This window comes from Mesoplodon mirus (genome assembly GCF_964341445.2).
Source record: "Mesoplodon mirus genome assembly, chromosome: 4".
Lineage (NCBI taxonomy): Eukaryota > Metazoa > Chordata > Mammalia > Artiodactyla > Ziphiidae > Mesoplodon > Mesoplodon mirus.
Window position 1 is genome coordinate 83094446 of NC_138979.1, and position 19846 is coordinate 83114291.

At 44.3% G+C, this 19846-nt stretch overlaps 2 protein-coding genes across 14 annotated transcripts in view; one reads left to right on the forward strand and one right to left on the reverse strand.

The window, feature by feature from the left end:
* AKAP13 (A-kinase anchoring protein 13) overlaps positions 1 to 19846 on the forward strand; it is a 369334-nt gene that overhangs the window by 335328 nt on the left and 14160 nt on the right. For all 9 annotated transcript variants that reach the window (XM_082618886.1, XM_082618888.1, XM_082618887.1 and 6 more), the window contains 8 exons: positions 7349 to 7599; positions 9909 to 10034; positions 10151 to 10268; positions 11164 to 11412; positions 14577 to 14653; positions 15185 to 15366; positions 15487 to 15569; positions 18267 to 18461. In XM_082618886.1, coding sequence (XP_082475012.1) covers positions 7349 to 7599; positions 9909 to 10034; positions 10151 to 10268; positions 11164 to 11412; positions 14577 to 14653; positions 15185 to 15366; positions 15487 to 15569; positions 18267 to 18461 — 1281 coding nt within the window. The remainder of the gene's footprint in view (positions 1 to 7348; positions 7600 to 9908; positions 10035 to 10150; positions 10269 to 11163; positions 11413 to 14576; positions 14654 to 15184; positions 15367 to 15486; positions 15570 to 18266; positions 18462 to 19846) is intronic.
* Positions 15581 to 19846, reverse strand: part of LOC309803026 (kelch-like protein 25) — a 106553-nt gene continuing 102287 nt past the window's right edge. Inside the window, exons 2-4 of one of the 5 annotated variants that reach the window (XR_014293884.1) lie at positions 17174 to 17897; positions 16678 to 16806; positions 15581 to 15873 (exon numbers count right to left, since the gene is read on the reverse strand). The gene's annotated coding sequence lies outside the window, so the exon portion shown is untranslated. The other 4 variants (XR_014293885.1, XR_014293886.1, XR_014293887.1 and 1 more) reach the window with 4 other exon arrangements.

Here is a 19846-nt window from a genome sequence, read left to right on the forward strand (position 1 = left end):
TGAAAACTTTGAGGTATAGAGACATCTTATTTCTATCCTTTACTCTCTCTGTAAAATTATATTCTTTCTTTATTTTTTTTACATCTTTATTGGAGTATAATTGCTTAACAATGGTGTGTTAGTTTCTGCTTTATAACAAAATGAATCAGTTATACATATACATATGTTCCCATATCCCCTCCCTCTTGCGTCTCCCTCCCACCCTCCCTATCCCACCCCTCCAGGCAGTCACAAAGCACCGAGCTGATCTCCCTGTGCTATGCGGCTGCTTCCCACTAGCTATCTACCTTACGTTTGGTAGTGTATATATGTCCATGCCTCTCTTTCGCTTTGTCACAGCTTACCCTTCCCCCTTCCCATATTCTCAAGTCCATTCTCTAGTAGGTCTGTATCTTTATTCCTGTCTTAACCCTAGGTTTTTCATGACATTTTTTTTCTTCTTAAATTCCATATATATGTGTTAGCATATGGTATTTGTCTTTCTCTTTCTGACTTACTTCACTCTGTATGACAGACTCTAGGTCTATCCACCTCATTACAAATAGCTCAATTTCGTTTCTTTTTATGGCTGAGTAATACTCCACTGTATATATGTGCCACATCTTTTTTATCCATTCATCCAATGAGGGACACTTAAGTTGTTTCCGTCTCCAGGCCATTGTAAGTAGAGCTGCTATGAACATTTTGGTACATGACTCTTTCTGAATTATGGTTTTCTCAGGGTATATGCCCAGTAGTGGGATTGCTGGGTCATATGGTAGTTCTATTTGTAGTTTTTTAAGGAACCTCCATACCGTTCTCCATAGTGGCTGTACCAATTCACATTCCCACCAGCAGTGCAAGAGTGTTCCCTTTTTTCCACACCCTCTCCAGCATTTATTGTTTCTAGATTTTTTGATGATGGCCATTCTGACTGGTGTGAGATGATATCTCATTGTAGTTTTGATTTGCATTTCTCTAATGATTAAAGATGTTGAGCATTCTTTCATGTGTGTGTTGACAGTCTGTATATCTTCTGTGGAGAAATGTCTATTTAGGTCTTCTGCCCATTTTTGGATTGGGTTGTTTGTTTTTTCGTTATTGAGCTGCTTATAAATTTTGGAGATTAATCCTTTGTCAGTTGCTTCATTTGTAAATGTTTTCTCCCATTCTGAGGGTTGCCTTTTGGTCTTGTTTATGGTTTCCTTTGCTGTGCAAAAGCTTTTAAGTTTCATTAGGTCCCATGTGTTTATTTTTGTCTTTATTTCCATTTCTCTAGGAGGTGGGTCAAAAAGGATCTTGCTGTGATTTATGTCATAGGGTGTTCTGCCTATGTTTTCCTCTAACAGTTTGATAGTTTCTGGCCTTATATTTAGGTCTTTAATCCATTTTGAGCTTATTTTTGTGTATGGTGTTAGGGAGTGATCTAATCTCATACTTTTACATGTCCCTGTCCAGTTTTCCCAGCACCACTTATTGAAGAGGCTGTCCTTTCTCCACTGTACATTCCTGCCTCCTTTATCAAAGATAAGGTGACCATATGTGCGTGGGTTTATCTCTGGGCTTTCTATCCTGTTCCATTGATCTATTTTTCTGTTTTTGTGCCAGTACCATACTGTCTTGATTACTGTAGCTTTGTAGTATAGTCTGAAGTCAGGGAGCCTGATTCTTCCAGCTCCATTTTTCGTTCTCAAGGTTGCTTTGGCTATTCAGGGTCTTTTGTGTTTCCATACAAATTGTGAAATTTTTTGTTCTAGTTCTGTGAAAAATGCCAGTAGTAGTTTGATAGGGATTGCATTGAATCTGTAGATTGCTTTGGGTAATAGAGTCATTTTCACAATGTTGATTCTTCCAATCCAAGAACATGGTATATCTCTCCATCTATTTGTGTCATCTTTAATTTCTTTCATCAGTGTCTTATAATTTTCTGCATACAGGTCTTTTGTCTCCTTAGGTAGGTTTATTCCTAGATACTTTATTCTTTTTGTTGCAATGGTAAATGGGAGTGTTTTCTTGATTTCACTTTCAGATTTTTCATCATTAGTATAGGAATGCCAGAGATTTCTGTGCATTAATTTTGTATCCTGCTACTTTACCAGATTCATTGATTAGCTCTAGTAGTTTTCTGGTAGCATCTTTAGGCTTCTCTATGTATAGTATCATGTCATCTGCAAACAGTGACAGTTTTACTTCTGCTTTTCCAGTTTGTATTCTTTTTATTTCTTTTCTTTTTTCTGATTGCTATGGCTAGGACTTCCAAAACTATGTTGAATAATAGTGGTGAGAATTGACATCCTTGTCTTGTTCCTGATCTTAGAGGAAATGCTTTCGGTTTTTCACCATTGAGAATGATGTTAGCTGTGGGTTTATCATATATTGCCTTTATTATGTTGAGGAAAGTTCCCTCTGTGCCTACTTTCTGCAGGGTTTTTATCATAAATGGGTGTTGAATTTTGTCGAAAGCTTTCTCTGCATCTATTGAGATTATCATATGGTTTTTCTCCTTCGGTTTGTTAATATGGTGTATCACGTTGATTGATTTGCGTATATTGAAGAATCCTTGCATTCCTGGAATAAACCCCACTTGAACATGGTGTATGATCCTTTTAATGTGCTGTTGGATTCTGTGTGCTAGTATTTTGTTGAGGATTTTTGCATCTATGTTCATCAGTGATATTGCCCTGTAGTTTTCCTTCTTTGTGACATCCTTGTCTGGTTTTGGTATCAAGGTGATGGTGGCCTCGTAGAATGAGTTTGTGAGTGTTCCTCCCTCTGCTATATTTTGGAATAGTTTGAGAAGGATTGGTGTTAGCTCTTCTCTAAATGTTTGATAGAATTCGCCTGTGAAGCCATCTGGTCCTGGGCTTTTGTTTGTTGGAAGATTTTTAATCAGAGTTTTAATTTCAGTGCTTGTGATTGGTCTGTTCATATTTTCATTTCTTCCTGATTCAGTCTTGGCAGGTTATGCATTTCTAAGAATTTGTCCATTTCTTCCAGGTTGTCCATTTTATTGGCATAGAGTTGCTTGTAATAATCTCTCATGATCTTTTGTATTTCTGCAGTGTCAGTTGTTACTTCTCCTTTTTCATTTCTAATTCTATTGATTTGAGTCTTCTCCCTTTTTTTCTTGATAAGTCTGGCTAATGGTTTATCAATTTTTTTTATCTTCTCAAAGAACCAGCTTATAGTTTTACTGATCTTTGCTATCGTTTTCTTCATTTCTTTTTCATTTATTTCTGATCTGATTTTTATGATTTCTTCCCTTCTGCTAACTTTGGGATATTTTTGTTCTTCTTTCTCTAATTGCTTTAGGTGCAAGGTTAGGTTGTTTATTCGAGATGTTTCCTATTTCTTAAGGTGGGATTGTATTGCTATAAACTTCCCTCTTCTGAACTGCTTTTGCTGCATCCCGTAGGTTTTGGGTCATCATGTTTTCATTGTCATTTGTTTCTAAGTATTTTTTTATTTCCTCTTTGATTTCTTCAGTGATCACTTCGTTATTAAGTAGTGTATTGTTTAGCCTCCATGCGTTTGTATTTTTTACAGCTCTTTTCCTGTAATTGATATCTAGTCTCATAGCGTTGTGGTCGGAAAAGATACTTGATACAATTTCAGTTTTCTTAAATTTACCAAGGCTTGATTTGTGACCCAAGGTATGATCTATCCTGGAGAATGTTCCATGAGCACTTGAGAAAAATGTGTATTCTGTTTTTTTTGGATGGAATGTCCAATAAATATCAATTAAGTCCATCTTGTTTAATGTATCATTTAAAGCTTGTGTTTCCTTATTTATTTTCATTTTGGATTATCTGTCCATTGGTGAAAGTGGGGTGTTAAAGTCCCCTACTATGAATGTGTTACTGTCAATTTCCCCTTTTATGGCTGTTAGTATTTGCCTTATGTATTGAGGTGCTCCTATGTTGGGTGCATAAATATTTACAATTGTTATATCTTCTTCTTGGATCGATCCCTTGGTCATTATGTAGTGTCCTTCTTTGTCTCTTCTAGTAGTCTTTATTTTAAAGTCTATTTTGTCTGATATGAGAATTGCTACTCCAGCTTTCTTTTGGTTTCCATTTGCATGGAATATCTTTTTCCATCCCCTTACTTTCAGTCTGTATGTGTCTCTAGGTCTGAAGTGGGTCTCTTGTAGACAGCATATATATGGGTCTTGTTTTTGTATCCATTCAGCCAATCTGTGTCTTTTGAATGGAGCATTTAGTCCATTTACATTTAAGGTAATTACCGCTATGTATGTTCCTATTCCCATTTTCTTAATTGTTTTGGGTTTGTTATTGTAGGTCTTTTCCTTCTGTTGTGTTTCTTGCCTGGAGAAGTTCCTTTAGCATTTGTTGTAAAGCTGGCTTGTTGGTGCTGAACTCTCTCAGCTTTTGCTTGTCTGTAAAGGTTTTAATTTCTCCATCAAATCTGAATGAGATCCTTGCTGGGTAGAGTAATCTTGGTTGTAGGTTTTGCTCCTTCATCACTTTAAATATGTCCTGCCAGTCCCTTCTGCCTTGCAGAGTTTATGCTGAAAGATCAGCTGTTAACCTTATGGGGATTCTCTTGTGTGTTATTTGTTGTTTTTCCCTTGCTGCTTTTAATATGTTTTCGTTGTATTTAATTTTTGACAGCTTGATTAATATGTGTCTTGGCATATTTCTCCTTGGATTTATCCTGTATGGGACTCTCTGTGCCTCCTGGACTTGATTAACTATTTCTTTTCCCATATTAGGGAAGTTTTCAACTATAATCTCTTCAAATATTTTCTCAGTCCCTTTCTTTTTCTCTTCTTCTTCTGGGACCCCTATAATTCGAATGTTGGTGCGTTTAATGTTGTCCCAGAGGTCTCTGAGACTGTCCTCAGTTCTTTTCATTCTTTTTTCTTTATTCTGCTCTGCAGTAGTTATTTCCACTATTTTATCTTCCACATCACTTATCCATTCTTCTGCCTCAGTTATTCTGCTATTGATCCCACCTAGGGTATTTTTAATTTCATTTATTGTGTTTCTAATCGTTGCTTGATTCATCTTTAGTTCTTCTAGGTCCTTGTTAACTGTTTTTTGCATTTTGTCTATTCTATTTCCAAGATTTTGGATCATCTTTACTATCATTATTCTGAATTCTTTTTCAGGTAGCCTGCCTACTTCCTCTTCATTTGTTAGGTCTGGTGGGTTTTTATCTTGCTCCTTCTCCTGCTGTGTGTTTTTCTGTCTTCTCATTTTGCTTGTCTTACTGTGTTTGGGGTCTCCTTTTTGCAGGCTGCAGGTTTGTAGTTCCCGTTGTTTCTGGTGTCTGTCCCCAGTGGCTAAGGTTGGTTCAGTGGGTTGTGTAGGCTTCCTGGTGGAGGGGACTAGTGTCTGTGTTCTGGTGCATGAGGCTGGATCTTGTCTTTCTGGTGGACAGGTCCACGTCTGGTGGTGTGTTTTGGGGTGTCTGCGGACTTTTTATGATTTTAGGCAGCCTCTCTGCTAATGGGTGGGGTTGTGTTCCTGTCTTGCTAGTTGTTTGGCATAGGGTGTCCAGCACTGTAGCTTGCTGGTCGTTGAGTGAAGCTGGGTGCTGGTGTTGGGATGGAGATCTCTGGAAGATTTTCACCATTTGATATTATGTGGAGCTGGGAAGTCTCTTGTGGACCAATGTCCTGAAGTTGGCTCTCCCACCTCAGAGGCACAGCACTGACTCCTGGCTGCAGCACCAAGAACCTTTCATCCACACGGCTCCTCAATTTGGGATGATTCGTTGTCTATTCATGTATTCCACAGATGCAGGGTACATCAAGTTGATTGTGGAGCTATAATCCGCTGCTTCTGAGGCTGCTGGGAGAGATTTCCCTTTCTCTTCTTTGTTCTCACAGCTCCCGGGTCTCAGCTTTGGATTTGGCCCCGCCTCTGCATGTAGGTCGTCGGAGGGCATCTGTTCTTCGCTCAGACAGGACAGGGTTAAAGGAGCAGCCGCTTCGGGGACTCTGGCTCACTCCGGCCGCGGGGGAGGGAGGGGCATGGAGTGCGGGGCGAGCCTGCAGCGGCAGAGGCCAGCGTGACGTTGCACCAGCCTGAGACGCGCTGTGCGCTCTCCCAGGGAAGCCGTCCCTGGATCCCGGGACCCGGCAGTGACGGGCTGCACAGGCTCCCTGGAAGGGGGGCGTGGACAGTGACCTGCGCTTGCACACAGGCCTCTTGGCAGCGGCAGCAGCAGCCCCAGCGTCCCACGCCCGTCTCTGGGTTCTGCGCTTTCAGCCGCGGCTCGCGCCCGTCTCTGGAGCTCCTTTACGCAGTGCTCTTAATCCCCTCTCCTCGCGCACCAGGAAACAAAGAGGGAAGAAAAAGTCTCTTGCCTCTTTGGCAGGTCCAGACTTTTTCCCGGACTCCCTCCCGGCTAGCTGTGGCGCATTAGCCCCTTCAGGCTGTGTTCACGCCGCCACCCCCAGTCCTCTCCCTGCCCTCTGACCGAAGCCCGAGCCTCAGCTCCCAGCCCCGCCCGCCTCGGCGGGCGAGCAGACAAGCCTCTCGGGCTGGTGAGTGCCGGTCGGCACCGATCCTCTGTGCAGAAATCTCTCCGCTTTGCCTTCCGCACCCCTGTTGCTGTGCTCTTCTCCGCGACTCGGAAGCTTTCCCCCTCCGCCACCCGCAGTCTCCGCCCACGAAGGGGCTTCCTAGTGTGTGGAAACCTTTCCTCCTTCACGGCTCCCTCCCACTGGTACAGGTCCCGTCCCTATCCTTTTGTCTCTGTTTATTCTTTTTTCTTTTGCCCTACCCAGGTACGTGGGGGAGTTTCTTGCCTTTTGAGGGGTCTGAGGTCTTCTGCCAGCATTCAGTAGGTGTTCTGTAGGAGTTGTTCCACGTGTAGCTGTATTTCTGGTGTATCTGTGGGGAGGAAGGTGATCTCCGTGTCTTACTCTTCTGCCATCTTCCCCAGAAGTCCCCTATATTCTTTAATTTTATTGGACGTTTTACTTAATATGAGTGCTTATTTATGTGATAGTCCTAAAAAGAGATCTCTTGTGACAGTACAGTTTAATTCCTCAGCTACAGTAGAAACTAGACTAAACAGAAGTCATTTCTGGGAAATAGGAACGTAGTAAATTATGAAACGTCTTGAATCCCAATGAAGACCACATTGGAAACCACCACTTAAGAGTGATGGAATCCAGTATACCTGTCAGAAAATAGTGTGAGGTCCCGTCAAAAATCGAGGAATAGGATGAAAACACCTTAGGGAAAAGACAGCTGTTGACTCAGTTTTAAAGTTTAAATTGGGCCGTAAATAGCCTTAAGACAAAATTGGGCTGTTAGTAGCAGCAGACACACTTTGCAGGAGAATCCTCCAGGAGAGCATTCCTGACCACTGACCCTTGTCCCTCCCCCAGAGCTGATGCAGACGGAGTTCCACCACCTCCGCACACTCAAGATCATGAGCGACGTGTACAGCCGTGGCATGACGGCCGACCTGCTCTTCGAGCAGCAGATGGTGGAGAAGCTCTTCCCCTGTTTGGATGAGCTGATCAGTATCCACAGCCAGTTCTTTCAGAGGATCCTGGAGCGGAAGAAGGACTCACTGGTGGATAAAAGTGAAAAGAACTTTCTCATCAAGAGGATTGGGGATGTGCTTGTGCACCAGGTGAGCAGCGGGTGGGCGCCTGGTGCCTCTCACACGCACTGGGGGCCCCGTAGCTGTGCGTTCACATCCTGGCTGGACTGCTCACGATCTCTGTGAGCTTAGGCAAGTGATTGCATCTCTCCGACCCTCAGTTTCTTCTTCTGTAATTGAGGACAGTAGATTTTCTCTTTTAATGCTATTTTAAAATTTAAGAGGTAATGTATATATAAAGTACCCAGCATACATGGTAGATGCGCAGTAAAAGCCAGTTTTTCTTCCTCAGAGTCTGTACCAACATCAGAGATACTATAGTTTAAGAGATCAAAAAATATTTTTTGGAAGTCTCAACTTCAACTTGTGCCTCAAATCAAAAGGCTCATTTATCTAAAAACCACCTGAGACTAAAAACTTGACTAAGAAACTAAGAAACTGTAAAATAATTCATAAAATATTTCTTGCTAATACTTTCATCAAGGTATGGTATGGTTTCAATCCTACGTCAAAAGCAATTTAGCTAAAAATTGTTTTGATACTTTCAGGTGTATATGTCATAGGCAGTTTCTAAATGTTTCTTTTTTAAAACATTCTTTTTGAAAGATGAATAATGCTAGTATAACCTTTATAGGCAGAGGGGATCGCATCACATCTGACTAGCTCTTTCTCACCGGCAAGTCTCTGCCTCCTTGTGGAAGCAGAGGCTTACTTGCTGGAACATTTGCCTGAAAATTGGAAATACTGTCCTTTCGTTGTATTCTTGAGTCTGTACCCCTTGCGCTATTAATTCATTGGTGCCTTCATTCATTCATTTTTCATGTATTCACTGGGGATTTACTCAATACCATGTGGAACCACAAAGGTAAATATAGTGTAGACCTCTGCTTCATGGAACTCATGTTCTAGGAGTGAAGGATAGGCATGTCATGAAGTAAATGCAGATGCAGTGTAGTGAATGCATTCACACTGGTGGTCAGGGCCTCAAAGTGGGCACAGTCAGCTCTGCAAGTGAGGACCCTTCCTCCCCAAACATCCCCCTCCTGTCCTTTTCCATATTTCTCCCTCTGCCCCTCCTCTCCACCCTCAGACCTGCACTGGTACTTCCTCTGACCTTGTAGCTCCTTGTATTTGTGCATGTTCTCTAGTAAGATGTTAGCCCCATGGTGTCCATTTGTTGGTTCTGAGCGCCAGTGCCAGAGTCACCCTTTTAGGGCACTTGCTTTGTGATGGGAGCCGATCACTTAAAAATCTCTCTGCCTCAGCTCCTCTGTTGGTAAAGGGGGAAAGGAAAGGCTACGCTGAACGTTTTTTCAAGTTTTGGGGTAAGGATCAAGTTGTGTTGCCTCCAGAGATTGTTAGTCCAGCGGGAATTGATGCTTAGCATGTGTCTTGTGGACCACATACAGAAACTCAGCGGTTACCCCACAGTGAACGTAGCTTCAGATGAGTGGTTGAGATTGCACACGCTTGGGAATGAGGTAAGGGCCATGCAGAATTGTTAGGCCTGCTGGCCTGAGGTAAGTAGGATAAACAGATCCCTAGGTAATGACGGCCGTTTCTGATGTCTTGCTGACTTATCAGGATGACTTCTTTGAGAGTGCTACCTCATGAAAGACTTCTAGTGAGTCTCTCTGTTTTATTACTGTGTTACGACAAATGGGAGTTAAAACACATCTTGCATTTCTTACGTGCACAGTACATAGATATTTCTGTGTTTATTATTTTTTAAATATATGTAACAGCTTTATTGAAATGTAATTCATATGCCACGTGATCCACCCATTTAAAGTGCACAGTTCAGTGGTTTTCAGTATATCCGTGACTCTTGTGCAGCCGTCGCCACGGTGCGTTGTAGAGCATTTTTATCATCGTCACCCCCACCAACTTCCCCAGCCCTAGGCAACCACTGATCTATTTTGTCTGTGGGGTTGCCTATTCTGCACATTTTATATAAATGGAATAAAGCAATATGTTGTCCTTTGTGATTGGCTTTTTTCATTCATACGTTATCCATTTATCCTCTGATGAACACTTGGGTTATTTCCACTCTGGGGCTGTTGTGAATAATGCTGCTGTGAACATTCATATACAGGTTTTTGTGTGGACATATGTTTTTATGTCCAGGAGTGGAATTGCTGGGTCATATGGTAACTCTATATTTAACTTTTTGAGGAACTGCTAAACTGTTTTCTAAAGCTCCTGTACCATTTTAATCTTTCAATCTTTGGAGGGAGCTCTCTTGGGTTTCACAAGTAGACCGGAAACTTTGGACAAAATGGTAGTAGGAGTTTAGCACCCTGAGTTATGGCATAACCTCTGTTCTCTTTCCTCTGCAGTTTTCAGGAGAGAATGCAGAACGCTTAAAGAAGACATACGGCAAGTTTTGTGGGCAGCACAACCAGTCTGTAAACTACTTCAAAGACCTCTATACCAAGGATAAGCGTTTTCAGGCCTTTGTGAAGGTATCGCTGTGAAACGGTGGGGATTTCCCTGTTGTCCAGAGCCTTGTGTCACTGTCAGTTTTGGCTCGAGCCTTCTCCCTTGGGTAGATCCTGACACTTGGTTTACTTCCTTGCAGAAGAAGATGAGCAGTTCAGTCGTACGGAGGCTTGGAATCCCAGAGTGTATATTGCTTGTAACCCAACGGATCACCAAATACCCGGTTTTGTTCCAAAGAATATTGCAGTGTACCAAAGGTGCGTCTCTCTCTGGACTCAGTCTTGTTTGCCAGTGGACTGTTCCGGTCTGTCCAACAGCACCGGAGACCCCGTAGAAGAACTCTTTTACGTCGAGAAGGTCTAAAAGAGAGCCTGTGTTTTATCTTAAAGACAGTTTTCTTGAGTGGAAACATAAAGTGTTATATCAGCAGACTTAGGGTGAATGAGAGCAAGAAGGGAAGGAACCACTTAGTGATCCCAATGAGAGTTCATGACCTAAGCAACTTGTCACTTGTCCCTAGACTGGGAGGTGATTCCACCTACAAGTGCTAGAATCACCGCTGTTTCTCGTTTAATCACTACTTCGTAGTTTCTCTCTCAGCTAATCCTGCTCCTGGGCAGTTACATTAAGGATTAGGTAAAACAAAGACGTAAATAAAAAACTGGTTGCTCCTCTCCCTCCCTAAAAATGTTGGGTTCCTTCCACTTTAGAACGTGGCACATAATTGCATGTCATCTGTATCTTTGAAACATCTAATTTGATTTAAACTCTGACAGAGCGAGGGGTAGGCACGTGCCCTTCGACGTGTTGGCTTCGCTCTGCCAGCGTGCCCACAGAGGGAGGACGGTGATGTGGAGCAAGAAGGCAGTGTCCTGGGGCTCCCCCGGTGGTGCAGTGGTTGGGAGTCCACCTGCCAATGCAGGGGACGCGGGTTCGTGCCCCGGTCCGGGAAGATCCCACATGCCGCGGAGCGGCTGGGCCCGTGAGCCATGGCCGCTGAGCCTGCGCATCCGGAGCCTGTGCTCCGCAACGGGAGAGGCCACAACAGGGAGAGGCCCGCGTACCGCAAAAAAAAAAAGAAAAGAAAAAAAAAAAAGAAGGCAGGGTGCCCCTCCTTCTGCCCAGTAGAGACAGTTATTCTTTCCTTCTCAGACAGTGAAGTGGAACAGGAAGATCTAGCTCAGTCCCTGGGCCTGGTGAAGGGTGTGATTGGAGCTGTGGACAGCAAAGTGGCGAGTTATGAAAAGAAGGTCCGTCTCAATGAAATTTATACAAAGACAGATAGCAAGTCGATCATGAGAATGAAGAGTGGTCAGATGTTTGCCAAGGAGGATCTGAAGCGGAAGAAGCTCGTGCGGGATGGGAGCGTGTTTCTGAAGAGCACAACAGGGAGGTTGAAAGGTGAGGCTCACTCTCGTCAGAGTCTAAGCGTGTGCCAGAGGGCAGCGGGCAGAATCCAGATGTCACCAGGTGGTTCCCAGGGACCCATGTCCAGACATCACACAGGAGCAGCAGGCATTTAACTGATCTTAATCTTGTATCAGAAAAGACTGGTTTGAGATGGCTTACAAAACCATATAGAATACAGTAAGAGAACGAGGAAATGATGCAGTCAGGGGAAATGAAAAAAAATTTTTTTTTTAAAGAACAAAGCAAAGGGTAAGATTCATACAAAAAAACAAGGTGTTAAGGAAGACGTATTTTCCCTATGAAAGAGGGGCAGCACATTTGGGGTCAGGGTCTCTGGCAAAACAATTGCTAGGAGGGAAATACCATCAGGTGCACAATTCATAGATTCTCTGAGATTAAAAATACATCACTCGTTCCTAAGAGATGGCAGAGGAATTTTCAGCTCCTGAGACCTTAGAGAAACGAAAGTTTAACTCACAGCAACTAGATTTATTATTAAACTTTGTTTTTCATCTTTTATCTTTCTCTAAGCAAAAGAGGTCATAAAAGATACTCACTTTTTGTTTTAGTTTTTACCTTTTAAATGATCAGCCCCATCAAGTGAAAGAAGTTAGGAGGTTTGTTCATTCATCTGTACATCTGGTTTGTTTGTTTGTTTGTTTTTAATAATTGTTTTCATCAAACCTGTATCCTCTGGGCCTATATGGTAACTCTAACCTCAGCAGTAGCCTTGAGTATACCCAGCCCACCTCCCTGGCCTCGGTGAGCTGAGCACACAAAGCAGCCGAGTGCCATCAGCCCCGCTGACATAAAACTCAGGTGAGTGAAAATGTGTGCTTCTCTCATCGCCGAGGTATAAGTAATGCTATAGGTAGCTGCTCTGGGAGAATTCCCAGGACTCCTTAGCTAGGGTCTCACCATGCTCAGACCACATAGTAAAGAAATCCCAGGCATTCAGCTGCTCTCAAAGGTGAATGTCGCAGGACACCCTGCATGAGAAGTTGGGCTCAGAATGAAGAGACCTGTAAAGAGGTTCTTGCTCTGCAGTATGATGGTTGCCAGAATAGAGAGGCGTGAACTGAGGACAAGAGGAGGGAGCCAGGCAGAAGGTAGGAGGAAGCGTGGAAGCGTGGAGCTGAGGGGTCTGGCCCGTCAGGAAGGGTGGGCAGTCGGGGTCTCTGGCAGCAGAGTGAGGCAGGAAATACGGCTGAAGAATCGGCCGGGGGCCAGGTTGGGGTGGGTGCGTGCTCCAGACTAGGGAGCTGACAGGGATGCTGGTGACGGGAGTGAGCGAAGAATGGGCTCAGAATGGAGGGTTTGAGCAGGAAAGGGGTGAGTGAGTTAGAGTGTGTGTAGTTCAGCTGCTAAGGGCAGGGTAGAGGACAGCAGGGGTGCGGAGGTACCAGGGACCGAGACGAGGGCAGTCGTTGTCGCAGGGATCCGGGAAGGGCTCCTCCGGGCAGGGTCATCTCAGAGAGAAGAAATACCCCTTCCTGCCACCAGCCAGCTGTGCCTCTCACTGCTCCATGATGCACTTGAACTGTGCGATCCCTGCAACTCCTTCCTTCCAGCCCTGCTGCTCTGTGATGTCCTGAGACCACAGTTGAGGGCTCTGGCCTCAGCGCCACTGTGAGGCCGTGTCGGAGGTAGCCTGATGGTAGAGAAGTACCTGCCCTCTCTTGTAAGGATGGGTTTCCTAGAGTTGCTGCCAGTGCTGTATTTTCTTTACACAGCAGTTTATTTATTCATTCCCGAAATAAAAACTAATAGATTCCAGCTGTTGGAATAATGTTGCGGTCAAAGCAATGGCACAACGACAGGTTTTGTGGCCTAAAATGTCTCCAGTGGAGATAAGAGTTTGGTGTTTAGTCATTTTCACCCCCAAGTGAAAATGACTTGTGCCAAGAACAGCCAGTCCTGTGTCGGGTAACCCTTGAAAGGGGTAGGATTGTTTTTCTCTGATCTACTGACGCCGTGATCACGTAAACTTCAGGATTCAATAAAGTTGAAACTTATGTTTTAGAGCTCTTTTTTTTTTTTTTTTTTTTTTGGCAGACACCTGAACTATTTAAAAGTAAAGTTTAAGAAAAAAAAAAAACCTGTCAAAACTAATGGTAGTGCATGGAAAATTACTGTGGTCTAGGCTGAAAAACTAGACCACCCTAGGAATCAGACATCCTTGCTTCTGTTTTTCCTCATAGCTTTGCAATGAATTACACAGAGAGGGCACCCCAGTTTTGGCAGTAGTGGTAGAAAAGGCCAAGAGGGTCCTGCCCACCCAGGAGGCGGCTGCATAAGTCAGCCCGTTGTTTTCCCAGAGATTTGTAGGCTCCCCTTTCCAGAGTGAAGGTGGTACAGAGGGACCTGTTAGGTGTCAGTAGACGGCTCACCTCCAGGGAGGTCCCACTTTGTCCTTAAGGGAATAATGGGAAATGTCACTTCATACTCCTAGAGGATTAGAGCAAGAGTTTGTGGCATTCTTTTGATTCCTGGATCCAACTAGAGATGTTAATTTGGCTTTTGTTTTGTCTTAATTGAGAAGAAGAGAAGGCTGTTTCCACGGTGCAGAGGGGTTGAGGTTGACTGTGCTGTGTTGGAGCTGGGAGCGGAGCCACTGTACTCCGTGTACCTGTGACGGCAGCGGGTGTTGTCTAGCCATCCGTGTCCTCTAGGATGTGTGGATGAAGCCTGCCCTTCATTAGACTGAGATATTCTTGTACATCACCTTCTGGCAGCCTTCCTGTCTGCTGTCCCACGCCTTTTTCCCATTACTGTGATCAGAAGTTGAGAAATACTATGACCTGAGTATTATGACCTGTAGAATGTGTTGCTATTTAGCATCTGTTAAAGTCCTTCTTTCCAGCTTTACTCTTAAAGTATTTATTCTTAAAAATCTTGCCTTGTGGGATATATCTTTCCAGCACTGAGTGCTTAAGCCTTCCCAGGACAAGGCTTTGGTGATAAGTCCCATTTTAAAATGCCTCTAAAAATCTAATGACCATATCTGGACCCTGCAGAAATGTCAAGCCCTTGCCTTGGGGGAGTGTAATAATGTGCTGTGCGGGTGTGTTGCTGAGTTTTCCTCTAATGAAGTGCCCTGAAGGTGCTTCACCGTTCAGTGGTCATTGTTCTCTCTTCCCTTCCCCCCTCTACAGAAGTTCAAGCGGTCCTGCTTACTGACATTTTAGTTTTCCTTCAAGAAAAAGACCAGAAATACGTCTTTGCGTCATTGGTAAGCTGAATTGTTTGTCTCTGCTGTTTGTAATTAATAGTATTCAAACTCGTGATGGTAGGTGGTGAGTGTTAACACTGTATTTGCTCTCCCACCTTCTTAAAATTGGCTCAGGACAAATGCCTCCGAGTCATTTCTTATACACCCTTGCAGTTTTCTGCCCACCTCCCTCCCCACCAATTATTTTTCTGTTCCCTCATAATCCTTTTGAGAGCCTTTGGCATTTGATCTCAAAAGAAATCTGTCACTGGAGTATGTCTCACACATTACGTATTACAAATCTTGCCAATTTATAACATTGCCAACCAGATTCTGTGATGAACCGGAAAGGACTCATCGTGCAGAAAACAGGACTCGAACCTTGATAACCTTAAATTTTCGTTTCCTTTTTGGACATCTTTTTCTGTTGCATAAAATGTGAGTGAGCCGTATGCTTTTAAAAGGCATCTAGTCTTACCTTAGACAGAGGTTATCTTAAGAGCTAGAATGTTGTATCCATGTCTTAACATCTGCGCTCTCCCCATTTTCCAGGACCAGAAGTCAACGGTGATCTCCCTAAAGAAGCTGATTGTAAGAGAGGTAGCACACGAGGAGAAAGGTTTGTTCCTAATCAGTATGGGGATGAAAGATCCAGAGATGGTGGAAGTCCACGCCAGCTCCAAAGAGGAGCGGAACAGCTGGATTCAGATCATCCAGGACACGATCAGCACCCTGTGAGTCACACACCCTGGCCCACCCCCGCCTCCTGGTATCTCTGTGGTTTCATAATGGTCGGGCCGCCATCAGACTAATCGACATCTTCAGAATGTGCTGTTTTGTTGTGGTTGTATTAGGAACAGAGATGAAGATGAAGGAATTCCTAGTGAGAATGAGGAAGAAAAGAAGATGTTGGACACCAAAGCTCGGGAGTTAAAAGGTAAAGCTGGCGGAAGCGGTCTGAGGCCCTGTCTGGGGGCGTCTGCAGTCCCATGGAGTCCCCGCTGCTCCTCTATCCCAGAGCCATCCCGGCAGGCATGTCAACCGAGGAGGGGAATAGCTCCTAACAAAAGAGAGACCAAATCTGAGCTGGCACAGGTCCTGGTGAACAATGGCTGTAGGAATGTGTCTGATACTAGATCGAGGGGATGTTGGGCCTCTCGTCTCGGTATCAGTGTCCTTGGACCCTGGTGACAGTCTTTGTACTTTGTCACAGAAGAATCTGCCAGAATTCATGGTCACATCTAAGATTAAAACAAGGAGAGAAAGGTACTTGCGGGAAAGAATTTTCCAGTTGATCCATTTGTCAGTTACCCCCGCCACTGTGCCCTGCGTTCCAAATCCGTCATGAGGTGGTTTGGGGAGAAGTGTGCCTATGGGTTACATTTGACCACTCTCTGTCAAGGCCCTACTGTTTCATGTAGTCTTGTTGGCATCCCTGCAAGCCCTGTATTGCAGTCCCCACTGTGTAGGTGAGAAAGCTGAGGCCCATGAAGGCCAAGCAAGCCAGGGTCACACACACACAGTTCATGGCAGAGCCAGGGCTGTGCTCCCTGTCTGCTCAACTGCAGGGCGCAGTGCTCGTGTCCCTTTGCCGGTGCTTGCTGAGTGTTCTGAAGTAAATACGTGTTGTGCTTTGGGTAGAAGTAAGGCCCAGAGTCAAGTAAATATAGGCGCCCAAGGAGTTTACTTATTACTTCATTCTGTTTCAATGGGGAGAAAAACAAAAAAAGAGATGGACAGATTTAGACTGGAGCCAGTATCACACTTTTTAATCTCTGCCTGTGATTAGGATGGCAGAGATAAGAACTGCCTTCTTTTCACATGTATGAAGCACCTGGCCAGGCATAACCTAGGTGCTAGGGGTGCAACGAGCCCTAAAGCACTGTCCCTGCCATCGGGAAACCCACACTCTGGCAAGGGAGATCTATATAAATGACAGGCCATCTAGACCACAGACACATGTAAAGTGTGTAGGACCCACGAATCCTGCCTGTGGTGAGTCTCACAGAGAAGATGACACATGAGCTACATCTGAAAAAAATTACCTCACCAGATGAAGAATAGTTAGGTGAAAAGTGAAAAAGGACTTGACGTGTCTGCCAAGGAATGAAGGTTTGGTATGTCTGGAGAGTCAGGGCTGAGTGATGGGAGATTAAGCCAGGAAGCCACCACATCTTGAAAGGCAACAAAGGGAATGATACAATTTCTTTAGCAAAATTTAGACTTAACTTTTTTAATTGGTATTGACACCAGTTGGGAGAATTGCTTGGGGGGCTGGGGGAGCCCACTGGGAGTGGAAAAGCCAGTTGGGGGACTCTTGGGGTAAATTTGGTGAGAAATGGGCTGGAGGGGGGATGGACATGAGTAAGAAATAAGGAACCACTGTGGTGGGTGGTGTGGGACAGAGGGAGGAGACAAAACCGCTCCCAGGTTTCCAGCTGGGTAACTGGGGAATGACAATGTTGTTGCCTGAGGAAGAGGCCACAGGCTACCGGGAGGAGGCAAGAGGGGTGGCAAGAAGGGAGAACAGAGGTTTCTGACCTGCGGAGAACAAGGCGTCTAGGTGGAGAGAGCCGCCTGACAGTGGGACTCAGCGGTCTGGTGCTCAAAGAGTGGGTAGGATTTGGGGTGCCTTTTGTGAGTTATCAGCACATAAGAGGTAATTGAAGCCATGGGAGTGACTGAGGTCCCCGAGAGGAAAGCATGTAAAGTATAGAAAGGAGTTTAGGATGGAGCCCAGGGCTCGGGGGTGGGGGGAGCCCAGATACTCATTCATGGCAGGTGGCAGGTCTGGTCTGTAAAGTGCTGGAGTAAGAGTGGTAGGTAGAGAGAACCAGCAGTGTCCTCAAAAGCGGATGGGGAGGGAAACAGTTTTATTTTATTTTATTTTATTTTATTTTATTTTATTTTATTTTATTTCATTTTATTATTCATTCATTCATTCGTTCGTTCTGGGCTGCCTTGGGTCTTCGTTGCTGTACGCAGACTTTCTCTAGTTGCGGCTAGTGGGGGCTTCTCATTGCGGTGGCTTCTCTTGTTGCAGAGTACGGGCTCTAGGTGCGCACAGGCTTCAGTAGTTGTGGCTCGCAGGCTGTAGAGCGCAGGCTCAGCAGTTGTGGCACACGGGCTTAGTTGCTCCACGGCATGTGGGATCTTCCCGAACCAGGGCTCGAACCCGTGTCCCCTGCATTGGCAGGCGGATTCTTAACCACTGCACCACCAGGGAAGTCCGGGAAACAGTTTTAAATGGGGGAAGTCATCCATGCTGGAAAAGATGAAATGAAAGACTTCACTGGATTCAGCAGTGAAGGGTAACCTTGGAAAGAGCAGATGCAGAGTGATGGGCAGAAGCCAGAGAAGAGTGTGTGGGTTGAGAAATAAACAGGAGGCAGGAGAATGGAACAGAAAGTTCGTTATGTCAGAAATTCTGGTATTTGCCTAGAAAGACCCAGAATAGTTTTCCAGGTAGACATTACAGATCAGAAGCTTGATACTGCCTTCATGATGAAAAAGAAAGTGGGGCAAGCTATGTTCCTTGTGGTTCCGTGCATTACCACAAGGTGGTGCTCATGTCTTAGTCATCTCATCATAGTGAACAGTCAAGTCACCAGATCTCTTCTCTGTGCACCTGCAGAACAACTTCAGCAAAAGGACCAGCAGATCCTACTCTTACTGGAAGAGAAGGAGATGATTTTCCGGGACATGACTGAGTGCAGCACTCCCTTGCCAGAGGATTGCTCCCCAACTCAAAGCTCTAGGATCCTCTTCCGATCCAACACAGAAGAGGCTCTCAAAGGAGGGCCTTTAATGAAAAGTGCCATAAATGAGGGTAATTTACATTCAGCATCGCCCCCCTCTTTGTCTCCTCCCACAGTGGTTTACACACTAATATTATCTACCAGTTTGTACTCTTTTATTGTAAAATAAATCACAAATACAGAACACAACCCAATACATATTTCACTTTAGTAAATTATTATCAGGTGGACATCCTTGTAACTACTACCCAGGTCAAGAAATAAAATGTGGCCAGACCCCTAAAAGCCCTTCCACATGTCCTGTCCCCATCAGAGCTCTCTCCCTCCCTCCTGAAAGTATATTGTGACTTTTACAGTAATCGTTTAGGTTTCTTTATGGTTTTATGGCCAAGTGCCTGTTCATAGACCCTGTGGTTCAGTTGTATTCATGGTTTTTGATATGCCTTTTAGGATTCTTTATTTACAGTCCTCCACCCACCCCACCATCCCTTTTCCACACAATTTATCCTTGAGCTTTGACCTGTGGGTTTCTCTTTTTGGGTTTTATTCACACAGGGGTTCTGTTCTTCTGCCCTCCATTTCCTTTAGATTCTCTGCTGGACTTGGAGGCTCAGTTGCTCAGACATAATCCCTTTGGCAAGCTGTGTTACCGTAGTGTTGTGCTCTTTCATCTGGGGACACAAAATGTCTAGTTGTATTCTTTATTTTGTAACATATAGGGAAAACAAGATAAAAGGATAAATGCTTGATTTTTTTCCCCCCGTTATTTACCAGTTTTCAAAGTAGTCAATTGATTTATGGTCATTCTCTGAAAGTGACCAGTACTTTTAATATATTATTATAGACTCATGAATTAAATATGTCTGATGCGCTTCAAGTCGTTACAGTTCTTATCCTTATTAAAAGTTAAAGAGGTCCTCTCTTTGCCAAGGAGCACCTCTTTGTGGGGCCTCTGAGTCCTTTTGGCGTGACCCCAGCAGTCTTTGAGAGCTGCTTTGCTGGTTGGTATGTTAAGATGTCCCAGGCTCATCTTGTTTTCTGCCCATACCTGGAATTAGCCATCTTTCTGAGAAGCTCTGGTTTCTTTCAGTGGGAAATGGTGTTTCAAGACCACTGTCCAGGCGCTAGGGGTGGTTATTGCTGCTGGGGTTTTCATCGTTACTAGGTTGGGCCTTTTCAGTGGGCCGCTTTGGGGGAAATATACTTGTGTGTGTGCGTGAGGGGATGGGGTAATGAATTCACACTGATACATATTTAATTCAAATTGTGGACTACAGGGCTTAATCTCTTCTATATTACATCTGTATCTCTTTTCTTCCACATTGTGAATCCTCATTCTCAAGGATACATCGTAGAAATAAAATAGCCTCTATTTACCCTAACATACACGTCAGAATAACAGTACTAATACTACTGTCACTAAATAGGACTCTCTTATGCGATCCCCATTCCCTCC